The 18496-nt window shown below is 42.7% G+C and overlaps 1 protein-coding gene across 10 annotated transcripts in view; it reads left to right on the plus strand.

The window, feature by feature from the left end:
* The window catches only part of clockb (clock circadian regulator b), a 70845-nt gene that overhangs the window by 4672 nt on the left and 47677 nt on the right, over nucleotides 1-18496 (plus strand). For 6 of the 10 annotated variants that reach the window (XM_084319135.1, XM_084319137.1, XM_084319139.1 and 3 more), the window contains exons 3-9: nucleotides 6152-6240; nucleotides 8735-8794; nucleotides 9470-9514; nucleotides 10132-10280; nucleotides 10917-11008; nucleotides 12082-12171; nucleotides 18060-18180. In XM_084319135.1, coding sequence (XP_084175261.1) covers nucleotides 6224-6240; nucleotides 8735-8794; nucleotides 9470-9514; nucleotides 10132-10280; nucleotides 10917-11008; nucleotides 12082-12171; nucleotides 18060-18180 — 574 coding nt within the window. In that variant the 5' untranslated portion in view covers nucleotides 6152-6223. Of the gene's footprint in view, nucleotides 1-6151; nucleotides 6241-8734; nucleotides 8795-9469; nucleotides 9515-10131; nucleotides 10281-10915; nucleotides 11009-12064; nucleotides 12172-18059; nucleotides 18181-18496 lie in introns of those variants that run through there. The other 4 variants (XM_084319141.1, XM_084319136.1, XM_084319142.1 and 1 more) reach the window with 2 other exon arrangements.

Genomic DNA, 18496 nt, shown 5'->3' on the forward strand with positions numbered 1-18496 from the left:
ATTGGACTATTGACAAAACCATACTAGGTAAATTACTGTACATTGGAGGGGGTTGGGTTAGGATATTTACAGGGGCCAGTGTTGAATTGCAGTCTCAACCAAGGGTTGCATCACAGTCACGAAAGGGGCTAGATTTGCAGCAGCTTTAACTTTAGCTGCTCGCGCGCCGTCGTAGGCTTTTAACACACCATCGTAGTGGTGGTGATGTTGCAGGTGACTTATTATGTTGGATGTGTTATAGCTTGTTGCCCTTTTCCCTCCTCGTTGTTACGATTGGGGGTGCTAATGAAGATGAGAACACAGTTGCAGACCAGGAAGAGAGGGGGCAGATACGGCAGGGTAACGTGGATAGATATATAGGCTTTACTTGAAAGATGACACGATGAAGTGAGGACAGACCCACACTTAAATACAAACACTAATTACAACGAGCAACACCTGGCAGGGCCAGGCCAAAACACAGAATCAATAAACACCAGACTAGACACAAAAAGCAATAACACACACAACAACCAGACAGGGAGACGACATAAAACAAAGACAGGGATGGCCCAAGATAATAAATAATTAGAGATTAACTCTATTATCTTAAACCAGACCAAGATGGCCGCCTGTACCATCTGGCTCCTCTGGCCACTAGAGGGAGGTAGGGGACCAGGTAGGAGACCACTGTTAGGAGGTAGGGAATGTCCAATGTCATTATCATAACCGGCCCAGCAAGGGCTGGGCCTGGGGACGTTACACTCGTGGAACTTCTGCATTGCATTTGTTACAAATAGCAAGCAAACTGTTTTCCTCTGAAACTTTGAAAAAGTCCCACACTACTGATCTTTGTTTACTATCCGCGCTGCTTCTGAAAGTTACGTGACTATGTCACAGCCAGGCATTCAAAAGGGAGCGCTGGATTTGTAAAAAACTCCCTCTTCCTAAACCACACGCTATCAGTCGTACCACAGTACTGGCAAAACGGGAGGAGCCTACAGTAAAAACAAACGCCCTTCATCCCAATCCACCCACACCGCATTTTTTTAACCAAAAAATATATTATATATTATCGGAGCTATCAATAATTTTATCGGGTTTATCGGGATGATGTCATAATTGCTGATATCGGCCCGATAATTATCGACCCGATAATTATCATGCATCCCACTCTGTACCTTTTCAGTCACTGCCTGAATCAAAGATTGTTAAATGATTGTGTATATTGTATTGTGTGATGACTGAATAAACTACTACTACTACTATATAAACATTAAAAAAAAATTGAGCATAATGTAAAATAATTACATGTAGATAAAAGAAGGCTTACAATCATATTATTATAATGTCCAAACTAAAGGTTATAAAAGTGCAGATTTTTAAGATAGACTGAATGAATGAATGAATGAATGAATGAATGAATGAATGAAATGAATGAATGAAAACTTTATTTAACAGATTGCAGAATGGGTACAATACAGTACGGCTCAATACATACAATTGTTAAGGGGATGCAGACCTGAGAAAGACGTTTGTCTTGTTTCCATCAGGGTCCCCCATTTTCAATTCATATAGACATATATGACATACATGACATACAGATAGTCAGTACTGCTACATCTATACATTTATGACATACCAGATTTGCAAATACAGTACTGTTTGTGATACAGAAGGAGTCAAGAAAAGGGAGTATATACATTTGACGTAGAAACTGTACATTGGAGGTTGGGTGGGGGGGGTTGGGTACATTGGGATATTGACAACCATACTGGGTAATTTACATTGGAGGTGGTTGGGGGGGGGGGGGGGGGGCGGGGGGCATACTGTATAAACAAGTAACACTGTACATTGAGGGGGGGGGGGGAGGAGACACTGTACAAACAAACACAATTGTACATTGAACTATTGACAAAACCATACTAGGTAAATGACTGTACATTGGAGGGGGTTGGAATGATTGGGTTAGGATATTTACAGGGGCCAGTGTTGAATTGCAGTCTCCCGTAGGTGTCCCTTGAGAGAGGTTTTGAAAGTGGGTAGTGATCCACATTCCTTTACAGCTTTGGGTAGGGCGTTCCACATTGATGTGGCATAATTGCGAAACGTGTTTAGTCCCTTATTTGAGCCGAATCTGGGTTTGACATGATTTGTGGAGCTCCCTCTGGTGTTGTGATCGTGGTATTCACTGACCTTTGGGAAGTATTTTGACATGTACATGGGTACCTTGGTCGTGTAGTGTATCTTGTAGACCAGGCCCATTGCAAGTTGTTGTACTCTGTCGTCTACTCTAAGCCATCCTAGGTTGTCGAAGTGGGCAGGGGTGAGGTGGGTTCTAGGAGTAAGGTCAAGCAGTAGTCTGACCAGTTTGTTTTGAGATGTTTGTAATTTTGTTTTTAGCGCCTTTGAGGTGCTTTGGTACCATGAGGTGCAAGCATAGTCGTAGTACCCCTGAATGAGTGCTCCTGCCAGAGTCTTCAGGGTGTTCTTGTTTACCAGAGAGGAGATCCGGTACAAGAATCGAGTTCGTTGGTTGACTTTTTTTATTACATTGGATGCCATTTTGTCACAGGAGAGATTAGCCTCTAGGATGGACCCTAGGTAGGTAATTTCATCTTTCCTTGTGACAATATTGTCACCCACTGTAACTGAGAAGCCGTCGGTCTTGCTGAGTTTGTTATTTGAACCGAAGAGAATGGACTCTGTTTTGCCCATGTGTAATGATAGTTTGTTATCAGCGAGCCATATGCAGATTCTGCCTAGTTCCGAGCTGAGGGTTTTTTCAACCTGTAACTTGTTCTTGTCAGAGACCAGCAGGGCTGAGTCGTCCGCAAACAGGAACAAGTTGCAGTCACAAGCTGACGACATGTCATTTGCATAAATTAGGAACAGTAGCGGTCCTAGTATGCTTCCTTGTGGAACACCACAGCTCACTGTGAGGGGGGGGGATAGGGTACCGTTTACCTCCACCATCTGTTCCCTCCCCTCAAGGTAGGATTGCATCCAGCTCACTGATAGACTATCAAAACCAATTGCTTTTAGCTTGTCAATCAGAATGGAGTGATTGACCGTGTCAAAGGCCTTTTGTAGGTCCAGCATGACCATGCCGCAGTATTTGCCTGCGTCCACCTCTTGTTTGATGTGGTCATTCAAATAGAGAAGGCATGTGTCAGTGGAGTGGGATGTTCTGAAGCCAGATTGGAATTCGTAGATTAGATTTTTTTCCGCTAGGTACTTTTCGACCTGTTCGTAGACTATTTTTTCCATGACTTTCGAGATGGAGGTGAGAATAGAAACAGGGCGGTAGTTGCCTGGGTCTAATTTGCTGCCCTTTTTGTGCAGAGGGGTCACCCTCGCAATTTTGAAGTCCTTGGGGACGTGTCCCTGTTTTATGGAGAGGTTTATTATGTGTGTGATGATTGGTGTGATGGCGGCTGCTGAGTCTCTGAGGAATTTGGAGGGGATGTTGTCATGGCCAGTGGCCTTGTTAGGTTGGAGGGCGCTCAGTTTATTGAGTACCTCATCTGTTGTTACCGTTTCCAGCTTGAAGTCGTCCTTGCGGACCCCTAGGTTTTTGTAGAAAGCTACTATGTGTTCTACCCCATAAAGCCCTGAGTGGGAGGGTAGTTTGTTTACCAGTGTTGTGGCTATGTTTGTGAAGAAAATGTTTAAGTAATTGGCTACATCCAGCTTGTCTGTGATGAGCGTGTTGTCAGTTTTTATGTTTATGTTTGAGAATCTGGTTTTAAGTTTTTTACTGCATCCTAGTTGATTATTGAGTAATTTCCAAAGTTCACGTGGTTTGTTTTTGTTTTCCTCAGTTTTGTCATTGATGAAATTCTTTTTTGCAGTTTTGATCATGGAGTTTACGTCGTTTCTTAGTCTGTTTCTTTCTAGTTTGAGTTCAGTCACGTGGGCTTGGAGTTCACTGCTCGTGCTTTTAGTAAGCTTTGACTGACTTTTACGAAACTCAGAGCATTTTTTGTCTCTGGTTTTCATAGCGGCCAGTATTTCGGAGTGCATCCACGGCTCAGCGCGATTTTTTACCCTGGTGGTTCTTAGGGGGGCCATGTCGTTTAGTATTGCTGAGAATTTGGTTTTGAAACCAAGCCATGTTTCGTCAACCAGTGTACCATTGAGTTCATCTGACCAGTCCAGACTCTCCAGTTCAAGGTTGAAGGCCTCGCTAGAGTAGGTTTTGAGGTCTCTAGATGTGACTGTTTTGTGGCAGCCAGCCTTTTGTTTTAGTTTTTTTCGGGTACAGAATATCATATAATGATCACTTAACCCACATGCTATAACCCCTTTGTTTGAGATCTTGGACTTGTCGGAGGTCAGAATGAGGTCAATGGTAGTCTGAGTTGATTCACATACCCGTGTGGGTTGGGTGATTAGCTGGCTGAGGCCATGCAGATCACAAAACCTACTGAAGGCCTTGAAGACGGGTGCATCTTTTCGTTGCATATCCGTGTTCCAGTCTCCAATAAGAATTTTGTCTACATCCTCAACTCCAGCTAAACACCCATCCATTGTATCATAAAAGCCACTATGATCTGGCGGCCTGTAGACTGTGCCAACCAGTAGGGATTTCGCCCTTTCGAATAGGATTTCCACCCATACAGTTTCAATTGATTTATGATTCAGGTCATTTCTGTTGATGAATTTGGTGTCCTTGTGTATGTACATACAGACACCACCTCCATGTTTGTTCCTATCATTCCTGATTATTGAGTAGTTCTCAATCTCTATCTCTGGATCTTTTACAGAATCGTCGAGCTTAGTTTCTGAGAAGCACAGTATGTTTGCCTTACCATTTATGAATATTTGCTTGATTTCATCCAATTTGTTTTTTAAGCTGTTAATGTTAATGTGAAAAATGTTCAGTCCATTGGCGTTGGTTATTTCATTTATGTTGGCAGGTTCGAAGTATTGTCCGTTTGTAATCTGTTCCTCTGTGTTGTTGTGGGTGGGAAGGGGGGAGGGGGGCGTCGGGTCCCGCGCCGTGTTGGAACAACAAAGAAGGGGGGAGGGGGGTGTCGGGTCCCGCGCCGTGCTGGGACAACAAAGGACTCGTTCCTGGTTGTTTTTGTTGTTAGCTCTGCTAGCTAGCCGGCTATCGGGCGTCGAGATGTTTACATCCCGCGTCGAGATGGTCGTCATGGTTTCGACCCTCGGTTCACCTCCTCTCGTCACTGCCTCACGTGTGCTCGTCTGCTGCGGCGTCATTGGGGAAGTGTTGCCGTCCGCGCAGTAGATGTAGCCACAGGTTGCGTTGTTGATGTTGTTGGTCGCGATGGGAACCTCCATCGCTTCTTGCTGTAGTCTCTGGTTCCGTGTCATTACGGGACCAGGGTTCTGATGTATGTCACCCGACATGAGCAGATATAATAAAAACATTGATCTCTTATTACACTTGCCTGCCGGGGGTAATTTCTTTCGTTCCGGATTTGCAGTAAGTACTGCGTGGATCGCCGAGGCACCGAAGGGTGGATGTTTCCTCTCCGTGCCCGTTAACAAGTAGAAGTCGCAATGGGACTGTTGATTTACGTTTTCGCTACCCTCCACTTCTGTCTGGAGTTGCTGCTTGAGTTGTGAATTCAGGTACAAATCCATAATCCACAGGAGGGAAAGTAGAAAATGCGCAAAGTACTTTGTTGTTGCTCTGTTGCGTTGGCTGTTGCGTTGATTACGGGAGCTACGTAAAATGCGACCGTCCATGTTGAAGCCGGAAGCCGGAAGCTGACTGCAAGTTGTTCCATAAATTAGAGGCACAGAAACTGAAAAGCAGTCTTTCCAAGTTCAGAATCATATAACTAAAGATAACTAAAATATACAGTATATAACTTCAGTAATGGTATACTATTGGAAAATATTGTAATATATAAGTTCAGTAATTATATACCATATTAGAAGAATATATTTAATACCTTAAGTAATGGTTTACTAATAGAATATACTGTATATTGTCTATTGTCATGTCTGGCCGGTTAACCTGTCAGTTAAGATGTTTGAGGTTAGAATAAATCAAGTCGTAAACTGTTAAGCATGTGTGTGTGTGTGTGTGTGTGTGTGTGTGTGTGTGCGTCTGTTCATGCATGCGTTCTTGTGTAAATGAGTTAAGATTACAAGTCTCTCTCATCCAATGATGTTTCTGCCCCTTTCTCACCAGGTGCCCTTCCAAATGCCTACCTCACGCCTAAAGAGCCAATCACTGCAGCTACAGCCCTGATCAACAGCCACCATGACATCTAGCGTAGGGTAGGCTACAATACACACATACAAGCACATGAACACACCCTGTTGTTAATAAGCCCATTAGGGCTGTCAAAATTTGAATATTCCTTCTAAAAAACACATAGGGTCGAACCATTCAAATATCTATTGTGGCGCATTATGTCCACAAGAGGAGCAAGATCAAATTAATGAAAGTTCACTGTATATAGAACAGACATTTATAGACAGCAGCGCATCTCCGAAAAGGGGTGATAAACATCAAACAATATATTTTCTTGACATGAAACGTGAAATAGTAATCAAAACATTGGGGATCCGTATTATGCTTCTGTCAATTCATTATTTAATATCGGTTCAGTAAGCCTACAGTAGCCTATACTTGTTTCATGTTTTGTTTAAAGGTCCCATGTTTTGCTATTCCTTTCACTATTTGGGCAATTTTACACAATTCCTGTGAGTCTATGGAACACATCTGTAAGGTTTTTTCAAAAAAATTCATTGTTTTGTATTGTAAGTACTCTAAAGCAGCATTTTTCCACTTCAAGATTTCAAGCTATTTTGGGCTGGGCTCCGCCCATACTCGCAAAGCGCTTTGAGTGACAGTCACCCACAGTCTGCACTGGCAGACAGAGAGAGACATAGAGAGATGGAGAGGGAGATTAAAAAATTTCGCAGCGGGGGGGGGGGGGGGGGGGGGGGGCATAATCCCATGGGACAATGCATTGGTAACTTGTTTCAAATCACAATATATACCCCTGTGGATACTATTGCGCGGATCGGAATACGCATGGGAGTGTGCGTGTGCGCTATGATACTTTGCAGCGAGTTGATGTGGCGCGGGTGCCGACGGGGGGGGGGAGCGGAGGGCGGGCGGGCGGGCGGGAGAGGGGGAGAGGGAGGGAGATGGAGAGGAAGGGATGCGGAGCGTTTTGCACGCGCTCCAGACTACGTGTGTGTGTTTCCCCATGCGCACGGTCGGGAGTGTGTGTGGGGTGCTCCGTGTCCCTCTCTCTCTCTCTCCCTCTCTGTCTCTCTCTCGCTCACTCATCACAGTCTGTGTCCCGACTGCGTGTGTGTGTTTCCCCACGCGCGGTCGGGAGTGTGTGTAAAGTGCTCCGTGTCCCTCTCTCTCCCTCTCCCTCTCTATCTCTCTTGCTCGCTCGTCACAGTCTGTGTCCCGACTGCGTGTGTGTGTTTCCCTGCTCGCGCAGTCGGGAGTGTGTGTGGGGTGCTCCGTGTCCCTCTCTCCCTCTCTCTCCCTCTCTCTCGCTCACTCGTTCTCTGCTCTCTCTCTGTCGGCGCCCGCACCGCGTCAACCCGTTTGAGGAAGTGTCGGTATTTCGCTCTGTTGTTGAGCGAATGGTTGAGTGTGCGCTACAACCATAGAGGGGGCGTTAGTTATGCAGATCAGCTCCTTGCTACGTAGGATAGTGAGTCAAATCAGAATGGCTTAGTTCACTGGGGGAGGATCTTGTCTCAACTGAATTGGAGCAATCCGCCAAAATGAGAATTAGAGACACAGACCCCATTGATACAAACCCCCATTGCTAGAAAACAATGCTAAACACTGGAAACGGCTATTTATAAGACAGGGGACCTTTAAATAAAATGAAGGCACACAATTCCTAGAAATGTGACTAAACAACGTAGTTTTGCCCTGAGGGATGATTTACAATAAAGTGCTATAAAAAACAGAAAAGTTAGGGTACTTCAATTCTTGACGCTATAACTCTCAAAATGCTAGAGTTAGCACTTAGCACACAAAATGATACATGTAACGTAGCTGACTTAACGCTAACTGGTTCAGCTGCTGGTAGACCATCGGCGTACGAATTGGAAGCGCCGTGGCGTGTCATTCTTTAACCCTTCCAGAAGCTTTGTGGTCCGGTCTTGAACTTTCCATAAATCCATTGTGTTAGATCCAGCACTGAATGCATCTTGTGATTATTATGTTCGACGACGATAACAACTATTAGCCGTTGGCTATTTCCTGGTCGATTCCGGACACAATGTCACACGAATGCCATGCTGCTGAGCCAATAGACAATTTGTTTTATTAGTGTGAACGCAAGGTGCACGTAAAGGGCAGTGATATCCCATGATATCTGTCACGTCTCTCCTGTCCATCATGCAGCGCTTTCAGACACACACGAGAAGTCGAGAGGGAGACCACCAGGGCTGTTTAAATCTTTTATAAAACACAATTCGAATATACATTTTTACAATCGAATTAGATTATTAATTTGAATATAGAATATTCGTTGACAGCCCTAAAGCCCATATACTCCCTGGTAAGCACTACACATTCCTTCTCACTCCCTCACACACAGTCTTGTTTTTCTCATGGGTGTGACCCAAAAATAAACCGACGTGTCGGAATCCTCCCGTTTCGTCATTGGCTATTATTAACAATGGAGATCTGCTTTCAAGGAATGCGTGCACACGCGTGTTGACAGAGTGAGTCGAGGAAACACTTGGGCGGTCTGTAAATATTTCTATCTTGTCTTTCAATCCACAGGGATGATTGTAGCATCTTTGATGGGTTGATGGAAGAAGATGAGAAGGACAAAGCGAAACGGTGAGTCCAGGCACATTAAAGGGATAGTTCAAATTTTTTAACAATGAGTTGTATGAAATACTTGTCAGTTTAAGTTTAAGTTGATTTGGATCCCCATGAGCCACAACAGTTCCTGGCGTCCATAACACGTAACATACAGTTACAGACTTACATTATACAGACAAATTAAAAACAACAATACATAGTACTCCTAATCAATTCATAATACAAAACAACAATACATACTCCTAATCAATTCATAATACAATATAGAATAATATACAATTTAGCTTTTTCATACATTATCTATGTTTATATCAACCAATTATTCAACCTTCTAATAATATATCCATATCAGACACATACATTTTAATTTACATATATCCCTATCTCCTTATCAGACACATACATTTTCATTTACATATATCCCTATCTCCTTATCAGACACATACATTTTCATTTACGTACACACCTTTAATATCTATTAGGGAATGTCAATATCTCTGGTTGAAAATGTTGTTTTACCAAGATTCTGAAACCACGTTTACTATTCTCCTGCTTAACATATGTCTGGGAAGAGAGTAGTGTAGTGGATGCAAAGCTATTAGCTTACTCACCGAGTCCCATGGTCATGGAGCCGGGTTCGGGTTCAGGTGTGGATTAAAACCTTTTCTGCCATTTGTTGCCTGTTTAAAGCTTCCCGGTTCGCCCGGCCGGCCGTAACTCCGACCATGGGACTCGGTAAGTAAGCTAACAGCGAAGTATCAACAACTACAACTATCCCTTTAAGTCACATGTCACTTCATATCACAAATGAGGTAGGTCTCATTTAAACAATACATTAAATGGAATGTACAAACCCTTTGGTTCCTTAGAGCTTGGGTTGGTGACAATATGTCTTATTGGAATCTAAAATGTGTTACACACACGCACACGCACACGCACACGCACACACACACACACACACACACACACACACACACACACACACACACACACACACACACACACACACACACACACACACACACACACACAGCACGCACGCACGCACGCACGCACGCACGCACGCACGCACGCACTCACTCACTCACTCACTCACACACGCACTCACACACACACACACACACACACACACACACACACACACACACACACACACACACACACACACACACACACACACACACACACACACACAATGCAGCACATATTCATTGCAGGTTCACGTGACAAACGGTTTACATCAAACATAAAGGAGAGCAGAGGGGAACCATGACTGTATGGGCAAGTGGTGTTCATATTGCTTTATATAAATACATTGTAATCAAATAATAGTCCTGTTAATTGTTTCACAGAGTGTCCCGTAATAAGTCAGAGAAGAAGCGGAGAGACCAGTTCAATGTCCTCATCAAGGAACTTGGCACTATGTTGCCTGGCAACACCAGGAAGATGGACAAGTCCACCATTCTGCAGAAGAGCATTGACTTCCTGTGTAAACACAAAGGTCAGGACTCACTTCACTGCTCACCTCACTTCCTGTGTTTAGATTGATTGGAGGCTTCATAGAACGGAATCAATGATTCTTGTTTCAGAGGCTATATTTAGACCTGTCAGATTTGTAACTCAAAGGGGCAAGTCACAGAAAAACGATGCTGACCTTCTTTTGCACATAATCTCACACATATCTCAGAACTGTAAAGAGTTAATTTAATAAAATAAATTAATTTAGTTTGACAGTTATCAAGAGTTAATGAGTTTGAATATGTCCTCCAGTGATGTCATCGGAGGACGCTGAATCCTTTGCTATGGATTGATATGAGATGAAAAGATAGCAATGGGGATCGCAAAAGGTGATCTCCATCATTACATTGAGCTGTAATCAATGCAACGCAAGGATTCAGTGTCCACTGGAGGACATATTCAAACTAATTTACTCTCAATCACTGTCGAACTAAGTGGATGTATATGAAGTGCCCTTTTAAGCATATTGTTTTGGTTTCAAAAGTGACCACCTTGGTTGCTGTGAACACCTTTTTATATTTTGGACAATGATTTACCTGTGCTGTTCTCCTGTGTCGAGGCTCTACGTTCTCGCCTCTTCTCTCTCTTGATGATCTCATTCTGCCTTTCCTTCCATCAGAGATCGCCGCTCAGTCAGAGTCCAGCGAGATCAGGCAGGACTGGAAGCCTCCGTTCCTTAGCAACGAGGAGTTCACTCAGCTGATGCTGGAGGTTAGAGAGCTCATGCTGTACATCCTCTCACTTCCACCCTGGTTGGTGGTAACATAATGGGTTATCTCTACCATATGGTGCTACCATATGTTACCAGTGTGTTACCTTTTCCATTACCCCGATGGATTCTGATTCAGGCCAGTGCATTCAATTGAACGGGAATTCCACTGGATATGTGGTTTTAACTTGAGAACAAAACCAAATACAGACGTTGCATTCTAAATCTGACCATAGCGGATTTACAGTCACCTGTCACTACAGCCAAGGGATCAATTACCGGTATATCTTTATGAAAAATAATGTCAAATTGATATTATTTGGGGCTTCCAGAGAGAGAAATCTTTTATTATTTAACTGTATAATTACGAGAAATAGATTTTGTACTGGAATTTCTAATGGTATTTGAATACATTCAAATGTATATTTCAACGTTCGTTATCTTGGCACAAAATACAAACCCTTGTCATTTTAAATGACAGCCTTCTTGATGAGTACAAGTACAACCACCTTGGAATTCAAATGGTTTGCATTTTAATCTAACATTTTTAATGTTTAATGTTTTGAAAATATATCTATGGCAAAACCCCATTCAACCCGAGACTTTTCCCGGGCCTACATCCTGGAATCTTCCTAACACACACCATTGAAATCTATTGACTCCTTTCATAATCAATTCAGAATGATTATTTAGATATTTAAATTAGTTTTTGATATAAATTGATAGCCTGTGTGCTACTTACTCCACAGCTATAGATTAAGGGCTCAGCTGCATTGATCCACTGTGTCAGTCTGTCTACATCTGTTGTTAATTATCTTTCAGTCAGGAGTATCCGTGTGTTGGGACAGGGCTAATGATGTGTCCGTCTCTGCCAGATTTGTGTCTGTTTTGATGGACAGAAAGGTTTGGAGTGGATTAATTTACAGATATGGATACATCACCGCCCGTTAGCAAAGCTGTTACTTGTGCAAAGGCATGATTATGTTAGGTCCTGATTTATACCAACGGTCTGTTTTATCTCCGTTTTGTGATGGATCAATGTAACCCTAACATTTAAGTGTCTTTGTTTTGTCAGGCGCTGGATGGTTTCTTCATAGCAATAATGACGGATGGGAACATCATCTATGTCTCTGAAAGCATCACCTCTCTACTAGAACACTTACCCGTGAGTCACAGTCTCTACTAGAACACTTACCCGTGAGTCAGTGACTAGAACACTTACCCGTGAGTCACAGTCTCTACTAGAACACTTACCCGTGAGTCACAGTCTCTACTAGAACACTTACCTGTGAGTCAGTCTCTCTAGAACACTTACCCGTGAGTCACAGTCTCTACTAGAACACTTACCCGTGAGTCACAGTCTCTACTAGAACACTTACCTGTGAGTCACAGTCTCTACTAGAACACTTACCTGTGAGTCACAGTCTCTACTAGAACACTTACCTGTGAGTCACAGTCTCTACTAGAACACTTACCCGTGAGTCACAGTCTCTACTAGAACACTTACCTGTGAGTCACAGTCTCTACTAGAACACTTACCTGTGAGTCAGTCTCTACTAGAACACTTACCTGTGAGTCAGTCTCTACTAGAACACTTACCTGTGAGTCAGTCTCTACTAGAACACTTACCTGTGAGTCACAGTCTCTACTAGAACACTTACCTGTGAGTCACAGTCTCTACTAGAACACTTACCAGTGAGTCACAGTCTCTACTAGAACACTTACCTGTGAGTCAGTCTCTACTAGAACACTTACCTGTGAGTCAGTCTCTACTAGAACACTTACCTGTGAGTCAGTCTCTACTAGAACACTTACCTGTGAGTCACAGTCTCTACTAGAACACTTACCTGTGAGTCAGTCTCTACTAGAACACTTACCCGTGAGTCACAGTCTCTACTAGAACACTTACCAGTGAGTCACAGTCTCTACTAGAACACTTACCAGTGAGTCACAGTCTCTACTAGAACACTTACCTGTGAGTCAGTCTCTACTAGAACACTTACCCGTGAGTCACAGTCTCTACTAGAACACTTACCCGTGAGTCACAGTCTCTACTAGAACACTTACCCGTGAGTCACAGTCTCTACTAGAACACTTACCCGTGAGTCACAGTCTCTACTAGAACACTTACCTGTGAGTCACAGTCTCTACTAGAACACTTACCTGTGAGTCACAGTCTCTACTAGAACACTTACCTGTGAGTCACAGTCTCTACTAGAACACTTACCTGTGAGTCACAGTCTCTACTAGAACACTTACCCGTGAGTCACAGTCTCTACTAGAACACTTACCTGTGAGTCAGTCTCTCTAGAACACTTACCTGTGAGTCAGTCTCTACTAGAACACTTACCCGTGAGTCACAGTCTCTCTAGAACACTTACCAGTGAGTCACAGTCTCTACTAGAACACTTACCTGTGAGTCAGTCTCTCTAGAACACTTACCTGTGAGTCAGTCTCTACTAGAACACTTACCAGTGAGTCACAGTCTCTACTAGAACACTTACCAGTGAGTCACAGTCTCTACTAGAACACTTACCTGTGAGTCAGTCTCTACTAGAACACTTACCCGTGAGTCACAGTCTCTCTAGAACACTTACCAGTGAGTCACAGTCTCTACTAGAACACTTACCTGTGAGTCAGTCTCTCTAGAACACTTACCTGTGAGTCAGTCTCTACTAGAACACTTACCCGTGAGTCACAGTCTCTACTAGAACACTTACCCGTGAGTCACAGTCTCTACTAGAACACTTACCAGTGAGTCACAGTCTCTACTAGAACACTTACCTGTGAGTCACAGTCTCTACTAGAACACTTACCTGTGAGTCACAGTCTCTACTAGAACACTTACCTGTGAGTCACAGTCTCTACTAGAACACTTACCTGTGAGTCAGTCTCTACTAGAACACTTACCAGTGAGTCACAGTCTCTACTAGAACACTTACCTGTGAGTCACAGTCTCTACTAGAACACTTACCTGTGAGTCAGTCTCTCTAGAACACTTACCTGTGAGTCAGTCTCTCTAGAACACTTACCTGTGAGTCAGTCTCTACTAGAACACTTACCTGTGAGTCACAGTCTCTACTAGAACACTTACCAGTGAGTCACAGTCTCTACTAGAATACTTACCTGTGAGTCACAGTCTCTACTAGAACACTTACCTGTGAGTCACAGTCTCTACTAGAACACTTACCTGTGAGTCAGTCTCTACTAGAACACTTACCAGTGAGTCACAGTCTCTACTAGAACACTTACCTGTGAGTCACAGTCTCTACTAGAACACTTACCTGTGAGTCACAGTCTCTACTAGAACACTTACCTGTGAGTCACAGTCTCTACTAGAACACTTACCCGTGAGTCACAGTCTCTACTAGAACACCTACAATTACACTCTGACACCCAAGAGAGGCAACATTTTCACCAAATCCAGACATCCGCAACCAAATTAGCTTGAAGGAAAATGCGGCTATAATTTTGAATTGGGTGTACGCAGACTAGAGTATCACAAATAACCAGAAATGAAGTTATGCATCGATGTAGTTATCAGAAAAGTAAATGGACAATCTTTTCCATACCTTTATGTGAATAAACAAGGCTGCACAGACGCCGTGAGATTAAATGATTCAACTGTTTAAAAAATAAATAATCCGTTCTAATTTATAAATAAGTCAAATATACGTTAATTAAGCGAAGATGCAAAAATAAACAAATAAATGAAATCAACAATTAATTGATATCCAATGCAAGAGTCTCTCTAGTAGAAGGCCTGTCTGTGAGTGACAGTCTCTCTACTAGAGCAGGGGTTCCCAAACTTTTCAGGCCGCGACCCCCAAATAACGGTGTCAGAGAGCCGCAACCCCCACTATTATCGGAGGTACATATATATATATATTTTTTAATAATACATTTTTTTTCTTTTTTTAATAAATGGAAATGTATGGTTGAAACATGCAAACGTTCAAACGCACACACACTAATAAGCATTGGAGGCTTTTAACCAGGGCCGGACTGGGGAAATCATTCAGGCCAGGAAATATAGTGCAAAATATGCACTTTTTAAGCAGGGGGTCTGGGGGTCCCCCACCAGGAAATGTTTTGTTACAAATACTTCATTTCCTGCATTCTGGTGCAGGAGTTTTTTAATTTGTACCCTTTAAATGCCAGTGTTTGTGATGGCATCACAAATTATTGTTAAAAAACAGGCTAGCATATGTATGATTAGCAACAACACAGATTTTTATGGATTTTCAGTTTTTTTGTAATTGATAAAAAATACAATCTTTTATTCAACTTCAGCCCTGATCATAACACCACATATTCATTTTATAATTCTAACCCTTTAAATGCCAGTGTGTGTGATGGCATATATTTGCAATATATCAAATGCAAAGTATATCTTTCTGGGGGGGATTATTACAGGCTAGCATGTGTCAATGATTAGCAGTTTTTTGTAAGGGTCCCGCCTCCACCAATCACATGCGCCTCCCTTTGTGTGTGTGTGAGAGCAAGAGAGAGAGAGAGATAGTTCTCCAACTTGTGTGAGTTGCAGTGATCTCCTGGTTGTTCCCCACCTAGGTTATCTAACTATTGCGCTGGTGCAACTAGAAACACTGTCCTGGCCTGCTTCTAAGTTCAGTGGCCTGACTGCATACAATTTTCTTTTAATTATTATTATTTTTTAATCATCTGGCGACCCCCCGCGGCGGCTAGAGACCCACCTGGGGGTCGCAACCCCGACTTTGGGAACCCCTGTACTAGAGCACCTGCCTGTGAGTGACAGTATCTCTGGGTGTCGATTAATCATCTATGATCTATCTATTAGATACAGGGCCCTCATTCATCAATGTGTGCGTAGAACATGTTCTATTTCCACACGTAAGCACGGAATGTAGAACCAGTGTACGCACAGGGAAGTCGGGATTCATCACACGTGCGTACGCAGGCTCTACGCACACCTGTCATGATGAATCCCACCTTGGCTCTGCGCCGAGGCTCGTGCACACTTTCACGTATTTGCATACCAGAAACGCCCCGATTAACCATATACGGTAATGGAATACACCCATGAAATGTGGAAAAATGGACTAAGCCGAGGGAAGCGTGTCATGAGACAGGCTGACAGACGTGTACACTTACGGTGATGTCGGATATGATATCTATTAACCATTGCTGCCTGGGCAGCGCAAACACTAATAAATACCGCGCTGGAATATGACTGCCTTTTCCCGTGTTGTTTGATTAATACCCAGGGATTAAAGTTCTCCTCAATTTTATTCCAAATCGCGATGGATCTCCCGTCAATTTTCTACCTGCTGCATATGATTTCTAGAGGCATACTACAATCTATTTTGATGTCAGTATTGGGTAGCCTATATAAACAATAATACGAGAGCATATACAAGAACAATGAATCTCACTGCATGTATGATGTAGCCTGCCTTTCAATACATAAACTTGAATTCCATCATGTTTGTGTGCGGGACTCACAAGGCTGTTGTCACAATGGGTGGTACCGCCCGGTACAGTAATAATAACAGTCCACACAATCACGATCCATGCCATAGCCTATGTTCTATTAGGACATGATCTGTGACGACAAATGTTCTAGAATGTTTGATTAAGATATCATACTCTGACAGCATGCCTATGATCAACAAAAACGCGAACTTGAATCCCATCATATACATAGTCTGTCCACTATCTGGTGTCATTGCAATGCGTTTTCTATTCTTTCTTATACAGTAAAAAGGGGGAAGAACACTATATTCATATGACTTGTATTCTGCTTACAGCTTCGAAATTCCACTTGTTTCGTTTAACGTAAAGCCTTTTAAATATAATCAAAACGTTCCCGTGTTTCTGCGGTCTGCGCAAAATAATAACGAGTTGAGCTTTATGATTTATGATGAATTGAAAATGGGGGACCCTGATGTAAACAAGACGAAAGTCTTTCTCTGGTCTGCATCCCCAATTAACAATTGTATGTACTGAGCTGTACTGTACTGTACCCATTCTGCAATCTGTTAATACACTTTTCAATCAATCAATCAATCAAGCTACGCGGAGCGCAGTCAGTCAGTAGCCTACACCCCGTATATTCCGATAACGCTATATAAACCATGCTGCATTCATTCTGAGAGAAAGATCTATTATTCCAAATGCTATTTATAGGGTTTTGACCATAATTACACTACTGTTGCTATTTTACAATGAACTATAATGAACTACGGTTCGTACAGAACATGCCAGTGTTATTATGCACAGAAGCTCATTTCCTTGTTGTAATAATATATTCTACCACTGGGCGCCAGGTACGCATGGTCTGACCTGTGCGTAGACGTAAGCACGGAGTCAAGTTCAAGTTGAAATTGATGAATCCCACTCTTTGCTTAGAAATGATCGTACGCACAGGGTAAGCACAAATCTGTGCGTAGAACACGTTGATGAATGAGGGCCCCCAGGTCTCTATGGGATCTTTTAGTCTTTAAGAGACCAAACATGTCGGTATGCCTTTGTATTTTAACTGAGTACCGGCATATCAGGTTTTCTACAGGTCTGGAATGTACGGATAAGTATGGACAATTATTTTGAAAAAATTCCAGCTAGGTGAATCCAGCTCACAGCTCCGGGGTTGGTGACGAACGCAATCTCCGCTACGCCACCTAACCGCCAATTTCCAGCTATTCTAAAGAATGCAGGGGAAAACACACAAAGGATCATGATTATAATTGGAAAAATACAATATATTTGGATTGTTAGATGCAATACATGTCTCTTTACTTTACTGTTTACCTCCTCGTAAATACAGACAATCGTGTTACTGTGGAGCCTCTCTCAACATCCCCACCCCTCTCTTGAAGAAGTCCAGTGTCGGCCCAACCCTGTGACTAACACCGGGCAAATAGTTACGAGCTTAGTCAAACAAAACAAAAATTATGAGTTATACATTGTCAACTTAAAAAAAAATTGGTCTGGAATGGTATGTCATTTAAAAATGGAAAGTGTTTAGGAAGCCTGGTATATGTTGTAATGAGTGTGTGTTTCTCTCTCTGTCAGGCGGACCTGGTGGACCAGAACCTGTTGAACTTCCTCCCGCTGGGTGAACACTCTGACATATACAAGGCTCTCTCCACCCACCCCTCTGACCCAGAGAGCCTCAGCCCTGAATACCTCAAGAGTCAGTACTGCACACTCACACCACCCATACCAAAATGAAGCATGGGTATATATAGTAAAACCTATAGTTATAGTATAGGATTTTTTTTATCCTACACACTATATATTACCAGTTTTTCTCAATTGCTTTGGTGCATTTCTCTGATCAGAATTAAAGTTCTCATAACTGTTAGTTCAACCTCCACAACATTTTGTCATTTGTGCACATCATAGTAGCAGTTTCTCATTCCTCCAAACAAATTGCAAATGCTTTTGGACATGCATCAATTGCTTTCATACAATTCTCTGCTGTTTTATAACATTATCATTTGCTTATG

Source organism: Notolepis coatsorum, assembly GCF_963971535.1.
Source record: "Notolepis coatsorum genome assembly, chromosome: 7".
Classification (NCBI taxonomy): Eukaryota; Metazoa; Chordata; class Actinopteri; order Aulopiformes; family Paralepididae; genus Notolepis; species Notolepis coatsorum.